The sequence below is a fragment of the Equus przewalskii genome, chromosome 25, assembly GCF_037783145.1.
Source record: "Equus przewalskii isolate Varuska chromosome 25, EquPr2, whole genome shotgun sequence".
NCBI lineage: Eukaryota > Metazoa > Chordata > Mammalia > Perissodactyla > Equidae > Equus > Equus przewalskii.
Window position 1 is genome coordinate 20,818,925 of NC_091855.1, and position 19,119 is coordinate 20,838,043.

At 37.9% G+C, this 19,119-nt stretch overlaps 1 protein-coding gene across 50 annotated transcripts in view; it reads left to right on the plus strand.

The window, feature by feature from the left end:
* TTLL5 (tubulin tyrosine ligase like 5) overlaps positions 1-19,119 on the plus strand; it is a 280,660-nt gene that overhangs the window by 116,279 nt on the left and 145,262 nt on the right. For 18 of the 50 annotated variants that reach the window (XR_011532902.1, XR_011532901.1, XM_070593596.1 and 15 more), the window contains 4 exons: positions 252-379; positions 2,798-2,881; positions 3,457-3,858; positions 12,204-12,391. Coding sequence is in view for 48 of the 50 variants with exons in the window: in XM_070593596.1 (XP_070449697.1) it covers positions 252-379; positions 2,798-2,881; positions 3,457-3,858; positions 12,204-12,391 (802 nt within the window). In the remaining 2 variants the exon portion in view is untranslated. The remainder of the gene's footprint in view (positions 1-251; positions 380-2,797; positions 2,882-3,456; positions 3,859-12,203; positions 12,392-19,119) is intronic. The other 32 variants (XM_070593629.1, XM_070593640.1, XM_070593619.1 and 29 more) reach the window with 3 other exon arrangements.

A 19,119-nucleotide genomic window follows, 5' to 3' on the forward strand; every position in this document is an offset into this window, starting at 1 on the left:
GTCTAGTGGCTATCATATTGGACAATGTAGATCTAGAAAATTCACTGTGGAGTGAATAAAGCTTTAGCATGCTGTAAATTTTTTAGATTGCTTCATTTATATTCCTATTTAACTGTCTCTTAATAGGGGGTTTTCAGCTTGTGCTTTTCATTTTCCCCTTCTCCAGCTTACTCTACTTCCATAATAATATTTGGTGGAAAGATTTTCCAGAACGGCTTCTGTTCTGATCATTCTTTCTCTCCTCATTTCAGTGAGGCTGAACTGGAGGAGGTGTTGACTTTTTATACCCAAAAAAACAAGTCTGCAAGTGTCTTCCTGGGGACTCACTCAAAAAGTTCTAAAAACAGCAACAGCTATTCTGATAGCGGGGCAAAGGGTGGTAAGTATGTTGGTTAATTAATGAAAACTAAGAAGAACAAGTGAAATAATGAGATATGTAAAGGAGAGCCAACAATAATGTTCTGCTTCAGCACTAATAGACTCCAAGGTGGTGACATGGTACAATGTAGAGGCGGGAGATGAGGAAGCATTACATTTTTGTCCTGAGAGCAGAAGAGGGACGTGGTCTGATTTTTTTTCATGGTAATTAACAGCAGAGAGTGTTTCAAGACAAGCTAATGATAAGCTAATATTTAGGAAGCCACTTACATTGCTATGTGCTGGCTGTGATATTATTTTTTTACTTCCAAAAACCATATGGAGTAGGTGCTATTATAAAACTTCTTTACAGACGAGAAAACAGAAGCTGAGAGAGACTGACTAACCGTGGGGTGGCACGGGAATTTGAACCTTAGTTGGCCTGACTCAGAGCTTATGGTCTTAATCTGTGGCCTTCTGCCTCTCCTAATGATTATTTCTCACTTATTAAATTTTTGCTTCCTCTAGCTCACCACCATTGGCATTCGGGGTAGGAGAATTCTTTGTTGTGTGGGACTGTTCTATACCTGGTGGGTTGCCTAATATTCTTAGTCCCAGGCCCTAAATGCTGTTAGCTTACTTCAGACAGTGTGATAATCCAGTGTCCCCATGCACTTCTAAAGTTCTTACGGCTGGGGAACTCCAGGACTGGGGCATTTTTGAGTTGGTGTGGACCAAACCAGCTCATGTCGTGTGATCAAAAAATTGCAGTGATACTCTCTTATAAACAAAGTTTTGTGCTTTAAATGTAAGATTCATTTAAAATCTACATGGAAGTGTAAGACAGGTAATCAATAAACTCATTTTGTTCGTGTGCTAAGCACTAGATTCAAAGATGGAGACATGTTCCCTGCTCTTAAGCTTACCACAGTCCATTGTGGAAATAGCCAGCATAATTGATCATTTAAAATGTAGAGTGAGTTTTCCCGAAGAAACAGTGTTAATGTTTTAAAACCTGTTTAGATTCAGAGGCTAGTCCACAAAAGCCTATTTAGCTCACTGTATAATTGAATTATTGTATTATTAGAAGTCCTTCTGAGTCCAGCCCTCTGAGCTTTCCTAGGTTGTCTGAGTTCTGAAGCTAGTTTATTCATCTGTTCATTCATTCCTGCTACACATTTTTACTGAGCACCTATTATGTGTCAGACACTGTGATAGTTGCTAGGTATACAATGACCAAGACTGTCATAGTCCTCGACTTCATAACTTTTATCATCTAGTGGATGAAGTTGGGTGAGTACATACAGGAAAAAAGTTGATGGATGCTCTGAGAAGCTCCTATAGCAGTGTTGGGAAAGGGAGGCTGAGGAGTTTTTGTAATGAGGTTGGGGTAGGGAAAAGTGTGTTAACCTAGGGAGGTCAGGGCCTAGACTGGCGTTCAGATGGAAATTTTCCCCTGGCGGTAATGGAGAAGCCCTAACAGCATGTACTGGCTGCACCTATTTGTACAGATGGGTCCTTGGAAATTCTGGAGACTGCCTTTACATAAGAAGATCTATACCTATCAAGAATAACTACTGCCCAGAGAGGCAGTAGGAAGACCTCAAGGAAACATGACGTTTGATCATATCCAGACTCATTTCAAACATAAGCAAACAAATATGTGACAGTTTTACCACTGCTGGTGCAGATGATAAGAGAATTAATCTGTCCTTATGAAAGATGATCTGTAAAATGGCCTTTCTTAAGTTTTTGTATGAACCTAGCCCCTGAGAAAGATTTTGGAACATTTACCTAAATATGTGATTAGCTCTGGCTATCCTGTTTCAAAATTCTGTGGTAGAAAAAACCTAATTTATTAGAGTGATTTTGTTATTGAATATGTTGATCAGCTTATCTCAAGTAAACTCACTCAGCTTACTCAAGTCAAACCAAGGATTTATGTTACGATACAGAACTATTGTGGTATCCAAATATCAACAACAAATACTGGGGCTCTTCTTTCTATCTCTTGGGAGTTGCCCTGCTCCATACATATTAAGACTTCCTTGCTCCATTGGGTACCACCAACCAGCTTGGTCTCTTAGTTCACTTAGTCTGAATTCTTGGCAGAGGTGTCTGACTGCCATTACCTATTTTCTTTTCCAGGCATATCCTAGCTTGTTGGCAGTCCATGGATGGCTACCCAGGGTCTAAGTATCTTTCCCTGGTTCGGATAGCTGGAGCTGGGGTTGGGGATAGTTAAGAATCATGTGGTTGGTTGTCCACTCAACAGGACTGTGGTTATGGCCATCCTTGAAAAAGTGTGGTGAGATATGCAGTGGTTCCTAGCATTGATCACTAGTTGTGTTGTATTTTGGAAACAAAATTATATGTAGACCAATGCTTTAGCATTTGATTAGTAGGAAAGCCCAAGGTCAGTATCTTTTTCTCATTTCAGATCACCCTGAGACAACAGAAGAAGTGAAAATAAAGCAACCCAAACAGCAACAGGCAACAGAAATTCACTCTGATAAATTATCTCGTGAGTGACTTGAAATCTAAATAGATTTGCTGAGCTCTAAGTCCCCAAAAGAAAAACAAAGTCATCAGATATTAAATGATTCTAGAGCACGAGACGTTACCCTAAAGAAGTTCTTTTTCTTTGTTTTTCTTTTTCCATTAGAGTTTCCTCTTATCTACTGATAACCTATTTTCCTTTCAAGGAATTGTTCGCTTTCTTAGTGTTTAGAAATTCTGAGCACTTTGTTTTTTCCTAGAAGGGTGAAAAGCAGAGGGAGAGGAGTTAGCTGTCACTACCTGAAACTGTCCTGATGCTCTGACATTTGTAAAACTCTCGCTCTGGTTGATGGAGGTAGTCCCAACTCCAGCTTTTAGAAAGAACTAAAAATGAAGTATTTCTGTTGCCAGGTGGTGGCAGTAGGCAAAATTCATTAAGTTCATGATGGATGCTCGTTAAAGTCTGTATTTTTCTTGATTTCTGTTTCATGCTAAGATTATTTTGATGTTTAAAAATGTTTACTTCATGTTTTATAGAGATTATATATAATGTCAGTTTTTCTAAAATGATCTGTTTTTTGTTTGTTTTTATTTTAATAGGATTTACCACTTCAGCAGAAAAAGAGACTAAATTAGTCTATACCAATTCTTCCTCTGCTGCTTTCTCTGGTCCTACTGCTACTCTTCTGCAGAAAATTCCCAACACCCATTTTTCATCTGTTGTTACAACCTCTGACCTCTCAGCAGGGCCTGGCCACCATTCTTCTTTATCTCAGATCCCTCCAGCTATCCCCAGCATGCCTCACCAGCCAACAATTTTACTGAGCACCGTCCCTGACAGTGCTTCTCCCTCTATACGTCCTGGAACACAGAGCATACCAAGCCCCGCTGGCCTGCCACGCTGTCGATCAGGCAGTTACACCATTGGTCCCTTTTCCTCTTTCCAAAGTGCTGCACACATCTATAGCCAGAAACTGTCTCGTCCCTCTTCAGCAAAGGCAGGTGAGTGAGAAAATGAAAGGCAGCCTGCAATGTCAGCTCCTCCCCAGCCCCATTAAAAAAAGAATGTCATCTCTTCCCTTTGCCTTTTCTTTCGAAAGGTAAAGGGACACAGGCTGCATTGTTCTGATGCGACTAAGGAAGAGTCTTGCATTTGGTCCAGTAGCATCCTTTGATATGAAATGAAACAGGACTTCTTTTAGGTGCTGGGGATAAAAAGATGAATAAGACAAGGCTTCTGTTTACTAGGAGCTTGCAGTCTAGTCAGCAGATTTCCAATCACAGATAATCATAGACCTATGAGTGTGCCATGTGTCTTCTTTCAGATTCAAATAGTTATTCCTGACATCAGACAGGTTAGTATTTTTATTTTTCAGGGTAAACTCAAGTATGACCTGAATAAATAACCAAAAAATTCTTAAAATATGGTATCTTATTTTTAAATGAAGTAGACTCATATATCATTCAAGTTTCTTCCCTCTTTTTTATAACAGCTTTATTGAAATATAATTCACATACCATAAAATTCACCCCTTTAAAGTGTACAATTCAGTGTTTTTTAGTATATTCACAGTATTGTGCAACCAACACCACTATTTTATTGTAGAACATTTTCATTATCCCCAAAGAAACCCCATACCTATTAACAGTCACTTTCCATTTTCTCCTCCCGCTGGCCCTGGCAGCTATTAAATGACTTTCTGTCTGTAGATTTGCCTATTCTGGACATTTCATATAAGTGGAATCATATGATTGGTGTTCTTTTGTGAATGGCTTCTTTCACTTATCGTAATGTTTTCAGGGTTCATCCATCTTGTAGCATATATGAGTACTTCATTCCTTTTTGTGGCTGAATGATCGTCCGTTGGATGGATATACCACATTTTGTTTATCCATCTGTCAGTTGATGGACGTTTGGGTTGTTTTCACTTTTTGACTGTTATAAATAATGCTGCTTTGAGCATTCTTGTACAAGTGTTTGTGTGGACCTGTGTTTTCATCTCTCTTGGGTATATACCTAGTTGTGGAATTACTGGGTCATATGGTCACTTTATGGTTCCTCTTTTTGAGGAACTTCCAAACCGTTTTCCAAAGTGAGTACACCAATTTACCACCAGCAATGTATGAAGGTTCCAGTTTCTCCATAAGCTTGTCAGCACTTATTATTGTCTGTTTTTTTTTTTTATTTTGCCTATCCCGGTGGGTTTGAAATAGTATCTCATTTTTGTGGTTATCATTTGCATTTTCCTGATGACTAATAGTGTTGAGCATCTTTTCAAGTGCTTATTGGCCATCTGTATACCTTCTTTGGGTAAATGTCTATTCACATCCTTTGCCCATTTTTAAATTAGGATATTTGGCTTTTTATTGTTGAGTTGTAAGTGTCCTTCATATGTTCAGGATACAAGTACCTTGTCAGATACATGATTTAGAAATATTTTCTCCCATTCTGTTGGTTGTCACTTCATTTCCTTGAAGCGCAAAAGTTTTTAATTTTGATGAAGTCTAATTTATTTATTTTTTTATTGTTGCTTGTACTTTTAGTATCGTATCTAAAAAAAGTTTGCCTAACCCAAGGTTGCAAAGATTTATGTGTATGTTTTTCCTAAGAATTTTATAGTTTAGGCTCTTACATTTAGGTCTTTTATCCATTTTGAATTCATTTTGTACATGGTGTCACATAAAGGTCTATCTTAATTTTTTTTGCTTGTGGATATTCAGTTGTCCCAGCCCCACCTGTTAAAAGAATATTATTTCCCTGTTGAATATTCTTGGCACTCTTGTCAGAAATCATTTAATCATAAATGTAAGGGTTTATTTCTGGGGTCTCAATTCTATTCCACTGATCTATATGTCTGTCTGTGTGCCGGTACCACGTTGTCTTGATTACCGTAGCATTGTAGTAAGTTTTGAAATCACCGAGGGTGATTCTTCCAACTTTGTTCTTCTTTTTTGTATTGTTTAGGCGTTCTGGATCCCTTGCATTTTCAGATGAACTTCAGGATCAGCTTGTCAATTTTTGCAAAAATAGATGGGATTTTGATAGGGATTGCACTGAATCTGTAGATTAGTTTGGGGAATATCTTAACATCAGTCAAGTTTTTAAACACTTTAGTAATATCCTTGTTAAGGTGAGTTACAGCTAAGCTATGTTTTCTATATAGCCAATCTATATTTTTTAATCAGTATCTGATTTCAAATGAAATGGATATTATAGTATACAGCTTGAATCAGAGGTGTTAATGGTCCAGTTTAATAAATCATAAATATGAATATGTGCATATATGTGTGTCTATGCTAGTTCTGGGTGTTTACTTTTGGGATTTAATCTTCTAAAATCAATAATAATAATAATAATAATAATAGTCTTCTAGTTTGGACTATTTTCTTCCATATGAGAAGTTCAATAAAAGATCAGTGTTGCCAGTACCCTATATTGTCATCAAAACTTTTTTTTAAACCTTCTTTTTTCATCCTTTCCCAGAGAGGAATAGAGAATAGAAGCAGCTAGTCACTTCAAAAATATTTTCTAGTTTCTGTTGTGATTTCTTGTTTGACCCATGGATTGTTTATAAGTATATTGTTTCATTTTCAGATAGTTTACGTTCTCTACTTTTTGTAATTGGCCTTTAGCTTATTTCCACTGTGGTCAGACATCATATTCCAAATTGCTTAAACAATAGTAGACAACAATATATAGATAACAATGTATGTATAGTCAACAACAGTGTAGTAGACAACAATAATAGCCTATAAGTGATTGGAGTCAAATTTTTCCATGGTGATTGAATAGTTTTGGAATGAGATTAAAATATTATTTAACTTTAGACTTTTTAAAGATAAATATACTGTATCAACTTTCAAAAGTCACCACTAAATGGATAAAATACAGAAATTCTAAACATACAGGAAGAAGAAAAATGGATTGAGGGGGAGAAAACCCACAAACATAGAAGCGTACAAGCAAGAAGCTTAGAAAATGCAAGAGACATGGAAACTTAAAAGATGCTAAACCAAGCCCCAATTTATTAAGAAATCAAATAAACATAAATGGGTTGAACTTGTTAGAAGAGTGTCAGATTGAATGTTTTAGAAATCCAACTATATGTTGTTTACCAGAGAGAGATAAACCTAAAGATAAGGACATGGATGACTGAAAGTAAAAGGATCAAGAAAGAAATACCATGTAAATACCAACCAGAAGGAAGATGGTCTAACTATATTAATATCTGCTAACATAGACTCTAAGATATAAAATTTTCCTACAGATACAGAGAGTAATTACATAAAACAAAAGATTCAGTTCTGCCGAAAGACAAAACAGTTCTAAGTTCACCTAATAAAATAAGCTCCAAATATATAAAACAAAAATTGATACAGTTACAGGAGAAATCTACAAATCTGATGTCTTAGTGGGAGATTTCCGCATACTTCTATCAGTTATTAATAGACTAAATAGATTTTCTTTTAAAGATTTTATTTTTCCTTTTCCGCCCCAAAGCCTGCCGGTACATAGTTGCATAGTTTTAGTTGCGGGTCCTTCTAGTTGTGACATGTGGGACGCTGCCTCAGCATGCCTTGATGAGTGGTGCCATGCCTGCACCCAGGATTCGAACTGAAACCCTGGGCCACTGAAGCGGAGCACATGAACTTAATCACTCGGCCATGGGGCCAGCCCCCAAGTAGATTTTTTAAATCAGCAAAGATAAAGAGGATTTGAACAAGATAATAAGTTTTGTCTAGTGATTATTCATAGGACTGTGTACCCAAAATTAGAGAAAATATCTTCTCAAGCACACATGATATATTTATAAAAACCGGTCATATCCTACATCATAAAATAAGACCACAAATTTTAAAGAATTGGTATCATAAAGCCACATTCTCTGTCCACACTCCAATTAAATTGAATGTCAGTAACAAAGAAATATATAACAAATTGTCATGTCTTTCAAAATTTAAAAGAGTTGAAGAAGAAATCATAATGGAAATAAATTTACAGGAATTAGAATTGAATGATAGTGAAAAAGCTGCATGTCCAAATGTGTGGAGAACATGAAAGGCAGTATTTGGAGGGAAATTTACTTCCTTAAATACATTTGAAAAGAAGAAAGGCTGAAGATTAATGTGCTAAATATCGGATTTCAGACATTATAAAAACAACAGTATCATAAATCTAAATAAAAGAGAACTTAATAAGAGCAAAAATCACAGAATTCAAAAATAAAGTACAGTAGAGGAAATATCAAAACCAGAAAGTTCTTTGAGAAGCATAATAAGTTGGACAAACCTCTGGTGAGAGTGATCAAGAAAAGAGAGAAAACATGCATAAATAATAGAAGGAATGGAAAAGCAGACAGAAAATATAGCACAGGTGACAAAATTAATAGAATACTGTTAACTACTTTATTCCAATAAAATTGAAAACTTATACAAAATGGATGAATGCCTAAAGAAGTATAACTTAAGTAAAGTTGAGAAGAGGAAGAAAGCCTGAATAGTCCTATAAGTATTAAAATAATTGATACAGTAGTTAAAAATCTTCTCACAAAGAAAACATGAGGCCCAGATAGTTTTATAGGTAAGTTTTAATGATCTTTTAAGGGGCAGATAATTCCAATCTTAAACTCTTCTAGAGAATGAAAAAAGAGACAGTAATCCTTAACTCATTATGTATGGCTAGTTTAATCTTGATAACAAAGCCAGTTAAGGACAATATTAGAAGGGAAAATTATAGACCAGTTTTGTTTATGAACATAAATGCAAAAATTCTAATCAAAATATAAACCAACTAATTCTAGCAACATATGAAAAAGATGGGATACCATGAGCAACTTTATCCAAGGAATATGGGGGGGTTTAACATTAGGAAATCTATAAATGTCATTTGCCACGTCAGCAGATTAAAGGAGAAAACCTATATTCATCATCTTAGTAGATGCAGAAAAAGAATTTGATAAAATTCTTTGCTAACTCTTGATAAAATTCTTTGCTAACTCTTGCATACTAGAAAGAGCAGGAGACCCTCAACTTGAAAAAGGCTATCTGCCAAAATCCTGCAAGAGGTATCAGTGTAAATGGGGAAATGTTGAAAACATTCCCTTTAATGTTAAGAGCAAGAAAAGAGCGCCCACTAACATTGCTTCTATTCAGTGTTTTACTGGAGGTCATAGCCAGAATAATAAGATAAGAAAAAGAAATAAAAAACATGAGGATAATAAAAGATGAAATGAAATTTGTTTATATCCAGATAATACATATCTACATAGGGCACTGAAAATAATCTACAGATAGATTTTAGAAATAATTAGTATTTCTATAGATGGCATAAGAGCAGTATTAAAAATCAGTAGCTTTTTTTATATATTAACAACAAAGATGGCATAAGAGCAGTATTAAAAATCAGTAGCTTTTTTTATATATTAACAACAAAGAGCTAGCAATTTTTTTTTGAATTGTAGTAAAATAGACATAATATAAAAGTTACCATTTCAGGGGCTGGCCCCATGGCTGAGTGGTTAAGTTCACACGCTCCACTGCAGGCGGCCCAGTGTTTCGTTGGTTCGGGTCCTGGGCGCGGACATGGCACTGCTCGTCGGGCCACGCTGGGGCGGCGTCCCACATGCCACAACTAGAAGGACCCACAACAAAGAATATACAACTGTGTACCAGGGGGCTTTGGGGAGAAAAAGGAAAGAAATAAAGTCTTAAAAAAAAAGTTACCGTTTTAACTATTTTTAAGTGTACAGTTCAATGGCATTAAGTATATTCACATTATTGTGCAACCATCATCACCAAGGAAACAATGTTTTAAAAAACGTCATTTACAATAGCATAAAAACTATAAGCTATTGAGGGATAAATTTAGGAAAGACTTTTATAAGACTTTGTTGAGAGACATTAGAGAAAACCTAAATAAATGAATAAATAGACTTTGTGCATGGATAGGTGGACTCAATATCATAAATGTTTGTAATCAGATTAATCTCTGGATTCAATGCAATTCCAACCAAAATCTCAACAGGTTTGTTATTGTACTTGACAAACCTATTCTAAAATGATAATGAAAAGGCAAAAGACCAAGAATAGTGAGAATATACTGAAGAAGAAAAGGTGGAGGAGTGTCTTATTAAGGCTTAACATAAAGCTATGTTAACTAAGATAGTATAGTATTGGAAAGGGTACAGGCACACTGACCAGTGGAACAGAATAGAAAGTTGGAAAGAATCACCCAAATAGGTGAAACTTTGACATTTGACAGAGGTGACATTGTAGATAGTGGAAAAGGAGGGATTTCTCAATAGTGCTGGGATAATTGGTTATCCATACAGGAAAAAAGTGAAATTAGATCCCTGCCTTGCACTATGCGTAAAATCAGTTTCAGATGCAAAACTTAAAACTTCTAGAATAAAATAAAGGAGACCATGTTTAAGATTTTATGATAGGAAGCAAAAGTAAAAACATAAGCAAAACTGCTATAAATCAATAAGAAAAAGGCAACCCAATAGAAAAATTATCAGTGATATCAGAAAAGAGGTAACAGGTGCTCAACAACGTTATTAATCAGATGAATGTAAATGAAGACTACCGTGAGATTTTACACCTAAAAGAGGGAAGAATTAAGATGCTTGACAATACTAAGTGTTGGAGAAGATGTGAATCAGTAGGAACTGAAAATGTGTGGGAGTGTAAAAATTACCATTTGACATTATCACGTAAATTTGTTTAAATTCACATACCCTATGACCCAACAATCCCACTCCTAGGCATATGCACAAGAGAAATTCTTCATTATGTGCACCAGGAGATGTGTGCAAGAGTGTTCACGACTACACTGTTTATAATACCAATAAGCTTGAAATAATCAAAATACCCATTGGTAGGGGAATAGAAAAATGAGTTGTAGTGTATTTGCAAAATGGAATTCAAAACAGAAAAAATTAGTGAATTTCAGCTATACTTGGAAAGAATGAATTGTGGAAGTATGGTACTGAATAATAAGCAAGTCCCAGGAAACTACTAAGTAGGATGCCATTTTTGTAGAGCTCAAAAACAAGCAAAATTAACTAGTGTTTTGTTTAAGTATGCAAGCACACACAAATACATAAGACAGAAGTATATTTTAAAAAAGGAAGGGGATGAATGAAAGGGGAGATTAGGGATGAGGAGGAGCACCTGGGTTGATGCATGTTAATTGGTGTGTGGTTCTTGGGTTGGGCAGTAAGTTCATAGATGTTCATTATAGTATGTTTTATAACTTCATCTCTTATAAATAGTATTTTGTATGGATTAAATAATATAAGAAACATGGAAAAATCTGTTAGAGATTTTTTTTTTTTTGAGGAAGATTAGCTCTGAGCTAAGTCTGTTGCCAGTCTTCCTCTTTTTTGCTTGAGGAAGATTCGCCCTGAGCTAACATCTATACCAGTCTTCCTTCATTTGGTATGTGGGTTGCCACCACAGCATAGCTGATGAGTGGTGTAGGTCGGTGCCCAGGATCCGAACCTGCAAAATCAGGCTGCCGAAGCAGAGCACACCGAACCTAACCACTACGCCATGGGGCCAGCCCCTGTTACAGACTTTTTAAAGCAGTGTCACCAAATTGTATATATAAAATGACCATGGTTGTCTAAACGTTAATAAGACAGAAAGAAAACACATTATAATGTTTCTAATTTTCTCAGTTTTTAATTTTTTTCCAATGAGATGTATGACTTTTATCATTAAAAAAATATAAACTTTCATTTTATATGAATTTCTTTCTGCCAAAATTTCAGTGCTCAGAAATAATAGAACTCTCTGATATTATAGTTGAAAGAAGAAAATTTAAATCTGAAAGGAAAATCAGTTGTTTGATGATATAAGATTATTGCTGTTTTTCTAAATACACTCAGTTTTGCTTTTATCGCTACTTCCTTTTTGAGCTTTGTAAGAAGGGCTGTGGATGATTTGACACGCGATGTCATAGACTAACAAGTACAGTCACATAACAAGAAAAACAAGAATTATGAGTTTCAAGGCTACATTTTTTATTCATTAAGGTTAGTAAATTCTGGGATTGATTGTTCCCTGCTACATATGACAAAAATTCTTTTTTGTGAGGCATTCGTAGTGAGCAAAAACACATTCATAAATGCATGTCACAATTTGGCGGTAGGACCAGTTTCTAGGGTACGGGTAGGGATTTAGTTTTGTTTTGGTGAGCATCTGTAGATAGTTTATTGCTCCTTAGGTTGTCGCAGATCCCTAGGATTCAGTAAAGTGTCTGTGGGCTGAGACTTCTCTGTCATCATCCTGAGTTTTTCAGGGCTTTTTTCCTAAGAGGGGAAAACTTTTCTCTTTTTTAGCAGGTTCATGCCATCCAAACAAGCAGCATTCAGGAGTAGCCAAAACACAAAAGGAGGGAGAAGATGGTTCTTCGCACAGCAAACGATACAACCAAAGCATGGTGACGGCCGAACTTCAGCGGCTGGCTGAGAAGCAGGCAGCAAGGCAGTATTCGCCGTCCACGCACATCAGTCTCCTCACCCAGCAGGTATGGACAACCGGTTTGGGGAGCCCAAGAGCTCTTTGGACCCGAGGAGAGGATTAACAACAGGGTACTCTGTCCTCCCCTGTCTTTATGACTTCCCAGAGACTGGTGACTGTTGAATGAGTGTTAGTGAGTTTCAAGCTAAAGAATGAAAATGTTCCTCTTCAGCTTTAAAGAAAGAGTTTCTGTTACAGGTATTGCAAAGTTAAGTCTGCTAAGGCTCTGATGTACTTACTTCATGGATAAATAGACTTGAATGTTCAGCTGTAAATATACTTTTAAAGGATCTTTAAAAATAACTTCTTCCTTGGTAAAATTTTCCAGTGAGTTCTAGTCTTATAAATCTTTTTACCAGAATGCCATAACATTACCTTTTACTTTCTTTTTTTTTTTTTTTTACTGTACTACCTTTCATCTCATGACCTTAGGATGTTTTCTGGGTACTAGTTAATGAATTATTTCAATACACTCTTATCCAGCACACATCCTTCTCCCCATTTTACAGATGAGGGAAACTGAGGCTGAAAGAAGTGATGTAATCAAGGTCATCCGGCAAGCTGGATGGATACCAGGATTTTGACTTTGTTATATGTCTAATAACAAGCTTACAACACAGTGAAGTTAGATGAAATTTTCAAGAACTTTGGGGTTCTTTTTGCCCTTCTTGCTGTTTACCCCTATGGTGTTTAACTGGAAGTAGAAGCCGTATTTTCTCCTTTTCCTTAATGCAAAATAGCAACAAACTTCTCCAAAGGAATCATCATAATTTAACTCCACAGTTTTATTTTGCTATATCTGTGTTGTGCCGAATTCCTTAATTGGTGGCAACTCTGTAGTGACAACGAAGTCTAGAAAAAAGTGAAGCTGAAAATTACTTCAGGCGCATGTTAAAGTAGGCAACACACTGCTCCCTGGTGGTGCCCTACTTCTCTGTATAAAGTTTGGGACCAGAATTCAGATTATTTTTTAAATCCTTAATAGTTTGAAGCAAGTGGGTGAGGAGGACTAGTGTGATGTAGGAAGCAAGGAGTCTTACGTGGCATGTTGAGACTTGAAGGGAGTTGGATAGTTAGATCTTAGTGATAGAATAGAGGGACTAGAACATGGTGACCATGGTAGAATGGAAAGGAATTTTGAAATGTGAAGTAGCTACAATGAAGGTAGGGCCAGTGATTTGCGACACTTTTTTCATTGGGTCATTGACTAGAGTATGTTTCCGATTTATACATGAGTAGCTAGAAGCACCAAGACATTGAGAAATTTTCTTTGCAATTGTAGTAAAAAACTTAGCTAATATTAGTCTTTACATGTTTTCAACTCCTGTCATTTGGTAGACTGCAAAGCTTGCAAAATGGCAGGATTCTGATGCCGTGAAATCCAGGGTGATTGTATCCTAGTTGGGAAGTCATCCCCCTTCAGTCCATCTTTCTTATCTAAGAAGAATTTCAGTGCCAGTGAATTAAAAGTCCATCAGACCTCTCTTCGTAGGGATCTGAACTTGCCATTAGATGTCAGTCTTAACTTTTAGAGTCTTGCTGACAGGGTGGTTAGTGCCTGGTACAATAGTGAGGGAGCTGCTGCTGTATGTAATGAGCAGGGCAGAGTAGTCGAAAGAGAGCTGGATTAGCCATCTAATGACCTGCCTACTTCTTCCACTTACTAGCTGTGTGATCTTGGGCAATTCACTCAACTTCTCTCAACCTTACAGTCTTTATTTGTTCATAGGGAAAATACAACAGGGTCATGAAGATGGTGTGCAAAAACCTCTTTGTTGGGTCAAAATGCCATATGCTTGGAAAATATTATTTCAACCATAAACAACTTTCAATAATAAATGATTTCTAATTTGATTTGAAATAGGTTTTTGGATAAAATATAGTGTTACCAAAATAAAATATGAAAAGCTCAATTATATGTTATTTGGCCTCTTCCCCTCAGAGAAAATAATTCCTTAATTTGGAATTTGGAAAATTCTGCCTTTTATTGTTCTTTTTCTGGTAAATAACTAATAGCGTGTTATAATGGCTTAATATCAGCTCTAGTATATTTGTTTACTAGCTGTTTCCTTTTTCTTCTAGCTATGTTTGGAAGAAAGTTTCTTACTCACTCCTCTAGTTTCTTACTCACTGAGGCAAGTGACAAAGTGTCCATGGCTTTCTGGTGAGAGGGGGGCATCCAGACAGGAAGTGGTGGGGGCTCTGCCCTTCTCTCTGGATTTGAAGAATGAAAGCTCACACTCAGCTGCGTCAGAAGCAACCTTGTGTCCAGTTATCACTTTAAATGCTTTTGATTTCCTCTTACCTGAGATTATTTCCTTATTTTCAATTCCTATTTTGTGTTTTCTTTTTTTTTTTTCATATATCCAATAGGCTTAATGAATATTTTCTTTTCCCCTTCCCTTTTTTTGATAAGATAATTCTGGATATATTTATTCATTCACTTGTTTTCTAATTGATTATTTTGTTGTTTTATCTTTAATCTCCTTCCTTCTGCTCTCCCTAGTTTTGTGTTGTTATTTCCTCCCAATATCTTGAGTTGGGTACTTAATTTATTTACTTTCATTCATTCTTGTTTTTTACTATATTTACAGCTGTGAATTTTTCTCTGAGCATTGCTTTAATTATAGCATGTAAGCTCTGGTATATCTTTACATTTTTTTCTGTGGAGTGTTAAGAGACCTATTAAATGAGGAAAGCTGATTTTAAATTATTTATGCTATTTTGGAAGATGAGTATAAAAAATTGAAATCCTTGGCTATTTCTGAAAAATCATTTTATCTATCATTTCAACTACTTAGCCCATTAAAGTTTTTTTGTTTTTTTTTTTTTGGGACTTCAGCTACCAGAATTATGGTACAGTTCCATTAAAGTTTTTAGTGGCATTATCCATAAAACTTTTCATTCAGATGTGTTTGTTCTATTTATTCATTCAAAAACATTTTGTTAAGCTCTTCAGAGTGTTCCAGACTTTGGTACTAAGCCATAAGCAATAGTCCTCAGCATGAAATAACTAACAATCTGGTGAGGGTAACAGCCACATAAACACGTGATAATAAAATCATGGAATACGCATGACAGAGATTTCTAGGGAATAGCAAAACCACCAAAAGGGGTACCTAACCCAGCCTGTGGGTAGGCGTGAGAAGCAGCCCAAAGCAGCCCTCGTGGAAGAGATTACACCTAAACTGAATCTTCAAAGTAGACAGGTGGGTGGCAGAAGAAGGGTAGGGCGGGATCCAGAATGAAAGCTGGCGTGTGTGTATGTGGGAAAACAGCAAGCTGGGTAGTGGTGTTGGAGGCTAGGGAGTCCGCAGGGAACCTGGAGGAGAAGTTGAGCTGATTCCAGAGAGCTTTGAGTGCCCTGTGAAGGAACTTGCCCTCCATCGCAGTGACGATGGGGAGCCCTGGCGACAGTCCACGTAGCTGGCAGGAGGATGGATTAGAGGATGAAGCAGTGTCACCCCTTTTTCCTCCCTGCTCACTGGTGAACATGCTGGGGAAAAGCTAACTAGCCAGAAATAAAGAAGCAAAGTACTCTGACAACCCAAAAATTTGATGATAAAACTTTGAGTTACCCAGAATTTACGTTAGACGTTAGACTCTTACGAATTTGTATGGCTGAAAACAGAACCTCATTTACCTTCTAATGACTTTTACTACCTCTGCAATGATTTAACTTTGTTTATATCCTAGAACACATAAGAATATCAGACTTTCCCTGCCACATGAAGTGACCACACTGGCCACTTCAGAATTGTGCCAGCACAAGTATGCTTGAAAAGTGAAGAGATACATGTTTTTAACATAGAGTTATTCAACTGATACCTTACAAGTCTGAGCAGAGAGTAGGTCAAATTTAGTTCTTTCCCTTGGCACGTGAGAGGCTGGTTATCTTTTGGGAATGAGATCCTTTGGAAATTACTGTCTACCTCCTTGAAAGCAGGGCTTTCTAGAAGCATCTTTCGCCTCTGGGGAAGAGCACTGAGGTAGCTGACAGGGTGCTGGAGTCGAGCTTCAGTGTAAGGTCTGCCTATCTCTGCCTCACAGTGCTGCGAGAGGTGTGCTTTCCTCTCAGAACTGCAGCTCTGCACAGACATAGCGCTTGGTGGTTTTTGCTGTTAGCGAACAGAAGAATGTGGCGAATTAGCCCAGCTCTGTGGTGAGGAGTGGGAGGCAGGGAATCAGGGAGCACTGGCCCGCTCTGTGCAGGCGAGTGTGAGATTTCAGGACCCAGCTATCATTAGGAGCAGCTCCAGCTCTTCCAGCCTGGGAGTTTAATCAAAGGGATAACAGCAGACCACCCAGGCGAGGGCTCCAAGGCGGACGAATGTGCTGTGTCAGTCTCTGTTCCCCAGCCAGCCAGTGCCCAGGATGTGGCCAGGCCTCCTGGAAATGTGCTGACAGATACGTAGGAGGGAGGAGACACGTTTGCTTCTCACATTTTTCATTTAGATGGAGAATGGAAAAGAAAGCCATTCAGTTTCTTTCCTTTGTTGCCCCTTGCCCTGATAGTCCTAGAGAAGGGTCTATGCTGAGGTATAGAATGTTCGCTTCACACCGATTACTCATTCACACCCATTCGTATACAGGGGAATTCTCTGTCGTTTCTTCTGCTTCAGCAGCTACCATCGTAGTCGTGCTAATTTCTTCAGGGTCCACAGTGGACCTTGAGTGAATCCCAATTTCAGAAATTCCAGCTTGAAGGTGGAATTGGCAGAGAGGGAGCTAAATTTTTGAAATAGTTACAGATGTTCTCTCGAACTGAGGCAGATGGCACCCCGTTTATCACAGGCTTGGCTGTTGGGCACTGGAAGCTCTCTTCCTGCCTCCTTAGCTTATCGAGACACGTTTAACTGCTGTACGTTTGTGTTCTGAGTTTCTGGTGGTTTTCTAAGCCTAGCTTCTCTTTGGTTCTGTATTCTTTTTTCATAGAAAAAGTTACTCTTCTTTGTATCATATGCATTACTATTTCCCATTTCTAGAGACAGAAAAGGATAAATGGAAAAAGCAGAAGCTCCTGAGTCAGTGAGACCTTGACAAGTCGCTTAACCTCCTTGTACCTTCATTTCCTTGTCTTTAAGACGGGATGATTTTAGTATCAGGACTAATTCTCCTCCTGGACTCTTGTGCCTCTCTACTCTAGGACCTAGATCCTATCGAATTTTCTAACTCTTCTACGTCTCTCGAGACTTTAAACCCCTAATTTTTCTTAGTTACTTGGCCTACTGCATGGTTTCTTGTTCTAAAATAACCTTTCTTTTGCCCTGCCAACCTCTCAAGCTCTTGTCTTTTATGTGCTCCCAAGCTTCTCTTAAAGTGACATACCTCCTACCCCCAAACCCCCTCCCCCTCTACCTCCACACTTACTCTTGCAGTCTGACTTCATCTCTTGCCATTTGTCCAACTCTCTCTCAAAGGTCACTGATGACCTTGGAATTGCCAGCTTCGGCCACCTGCTTTTAATCCTCATCCTCCTTTAGCATGTGGCACTATTATTGACGACCTCCTACACAAAAACTTCCCTTAGCTTCTCCAACCTTTCAGTAATTCCTGAAATTACTCCTCTTTCCTCTAAAAAGCAGATCCATTTTCAACAGTTTTTAAAAAGCCACTGGTATATAAGCCTCAGATATGTAAAGCTGACACCCGCAGAGTCTCTGACTGAGGAGGGCGGGATGATACCTGGGCACCTGCTGTTCCCTGCTCTTCACAGGTGTCCTTCAATATACCTGTCAATTCCAGGGCACAACACAACTGTTTTTCTCTCTATAGTTTCCCCTTGGGTGAATTTTCTCTTCCCATAGCTTTATCTAGTACCGTTCCATGGATTTCTCCCAAATATGTTTCTTCAGTTTGAACCTCTTTGCTGAGTGCCAGGTCCAAATTTCCAACTGCCTGCTAGACGTTTCCACCTAACTGTATTACCAGCATCCAAAATATTAGACATATTTTGAAAATACTCAAAAAAATATTCAACATACCTAAAACTTATTTGTTCTCCTCCCTTTGTTCCTCTCTATGTTGGTGACTCTGCGACTCCCCTAGGGATTTAGCTCTGGAGCCTTTGGTTTATCGTTGTCTTTCTTTGCTTCCTCGTTCTCTCTACATCCAGGCAGTTGCCAAGTCTTGTTGATTCTGACTTTCTAATGTCTCTGATGTATATCTTCTCTGTTTCACTTTCACATCCACTGTCCTGCTTAAGGCCCTAATTATCTCTCAGCTGGACAGCTGCAGTTACCTCCTAAATGGTCTCCTGGCCAGTCTCCTCCTGTTCACCCTAGTCTTGGCTCTAAAGGAATCTTTCTAAACCACAAGTCTAAGAATAATACTCCTCTGCTCAAGAATCTCAAGGGGGCTTCCTGTTATCTACGACATGAAGCCCACGCTATTTAATGTTATTCAAAGCCTTTATTTAGAACCTGGCTCCAGGCTACTTCTCCAGTCTGTCTGTCTCCCATCACGTGTGTTTTGTGCAGTGCAGCCAGGTTTTCTGTTAGTCTCCATGCCTTCGTCTACGCTATCTTCTCATGGGAAATGTTCCCCGGTTACCATGTCTAAGCTTAGGCATCCGTCCAGGCTCAACATAGATGCCACTCACTTGTATGCACGCCGTTTCGCTCATGACACTGTGTATGTTCAGACAGCTGTTTTCTTTAATAGACAGTGAGGTCTTTCAAGGCAGTGTCCTTTGCTGCCTCAGAACCTGACCCATGGGTAGTACTCCATAAATGT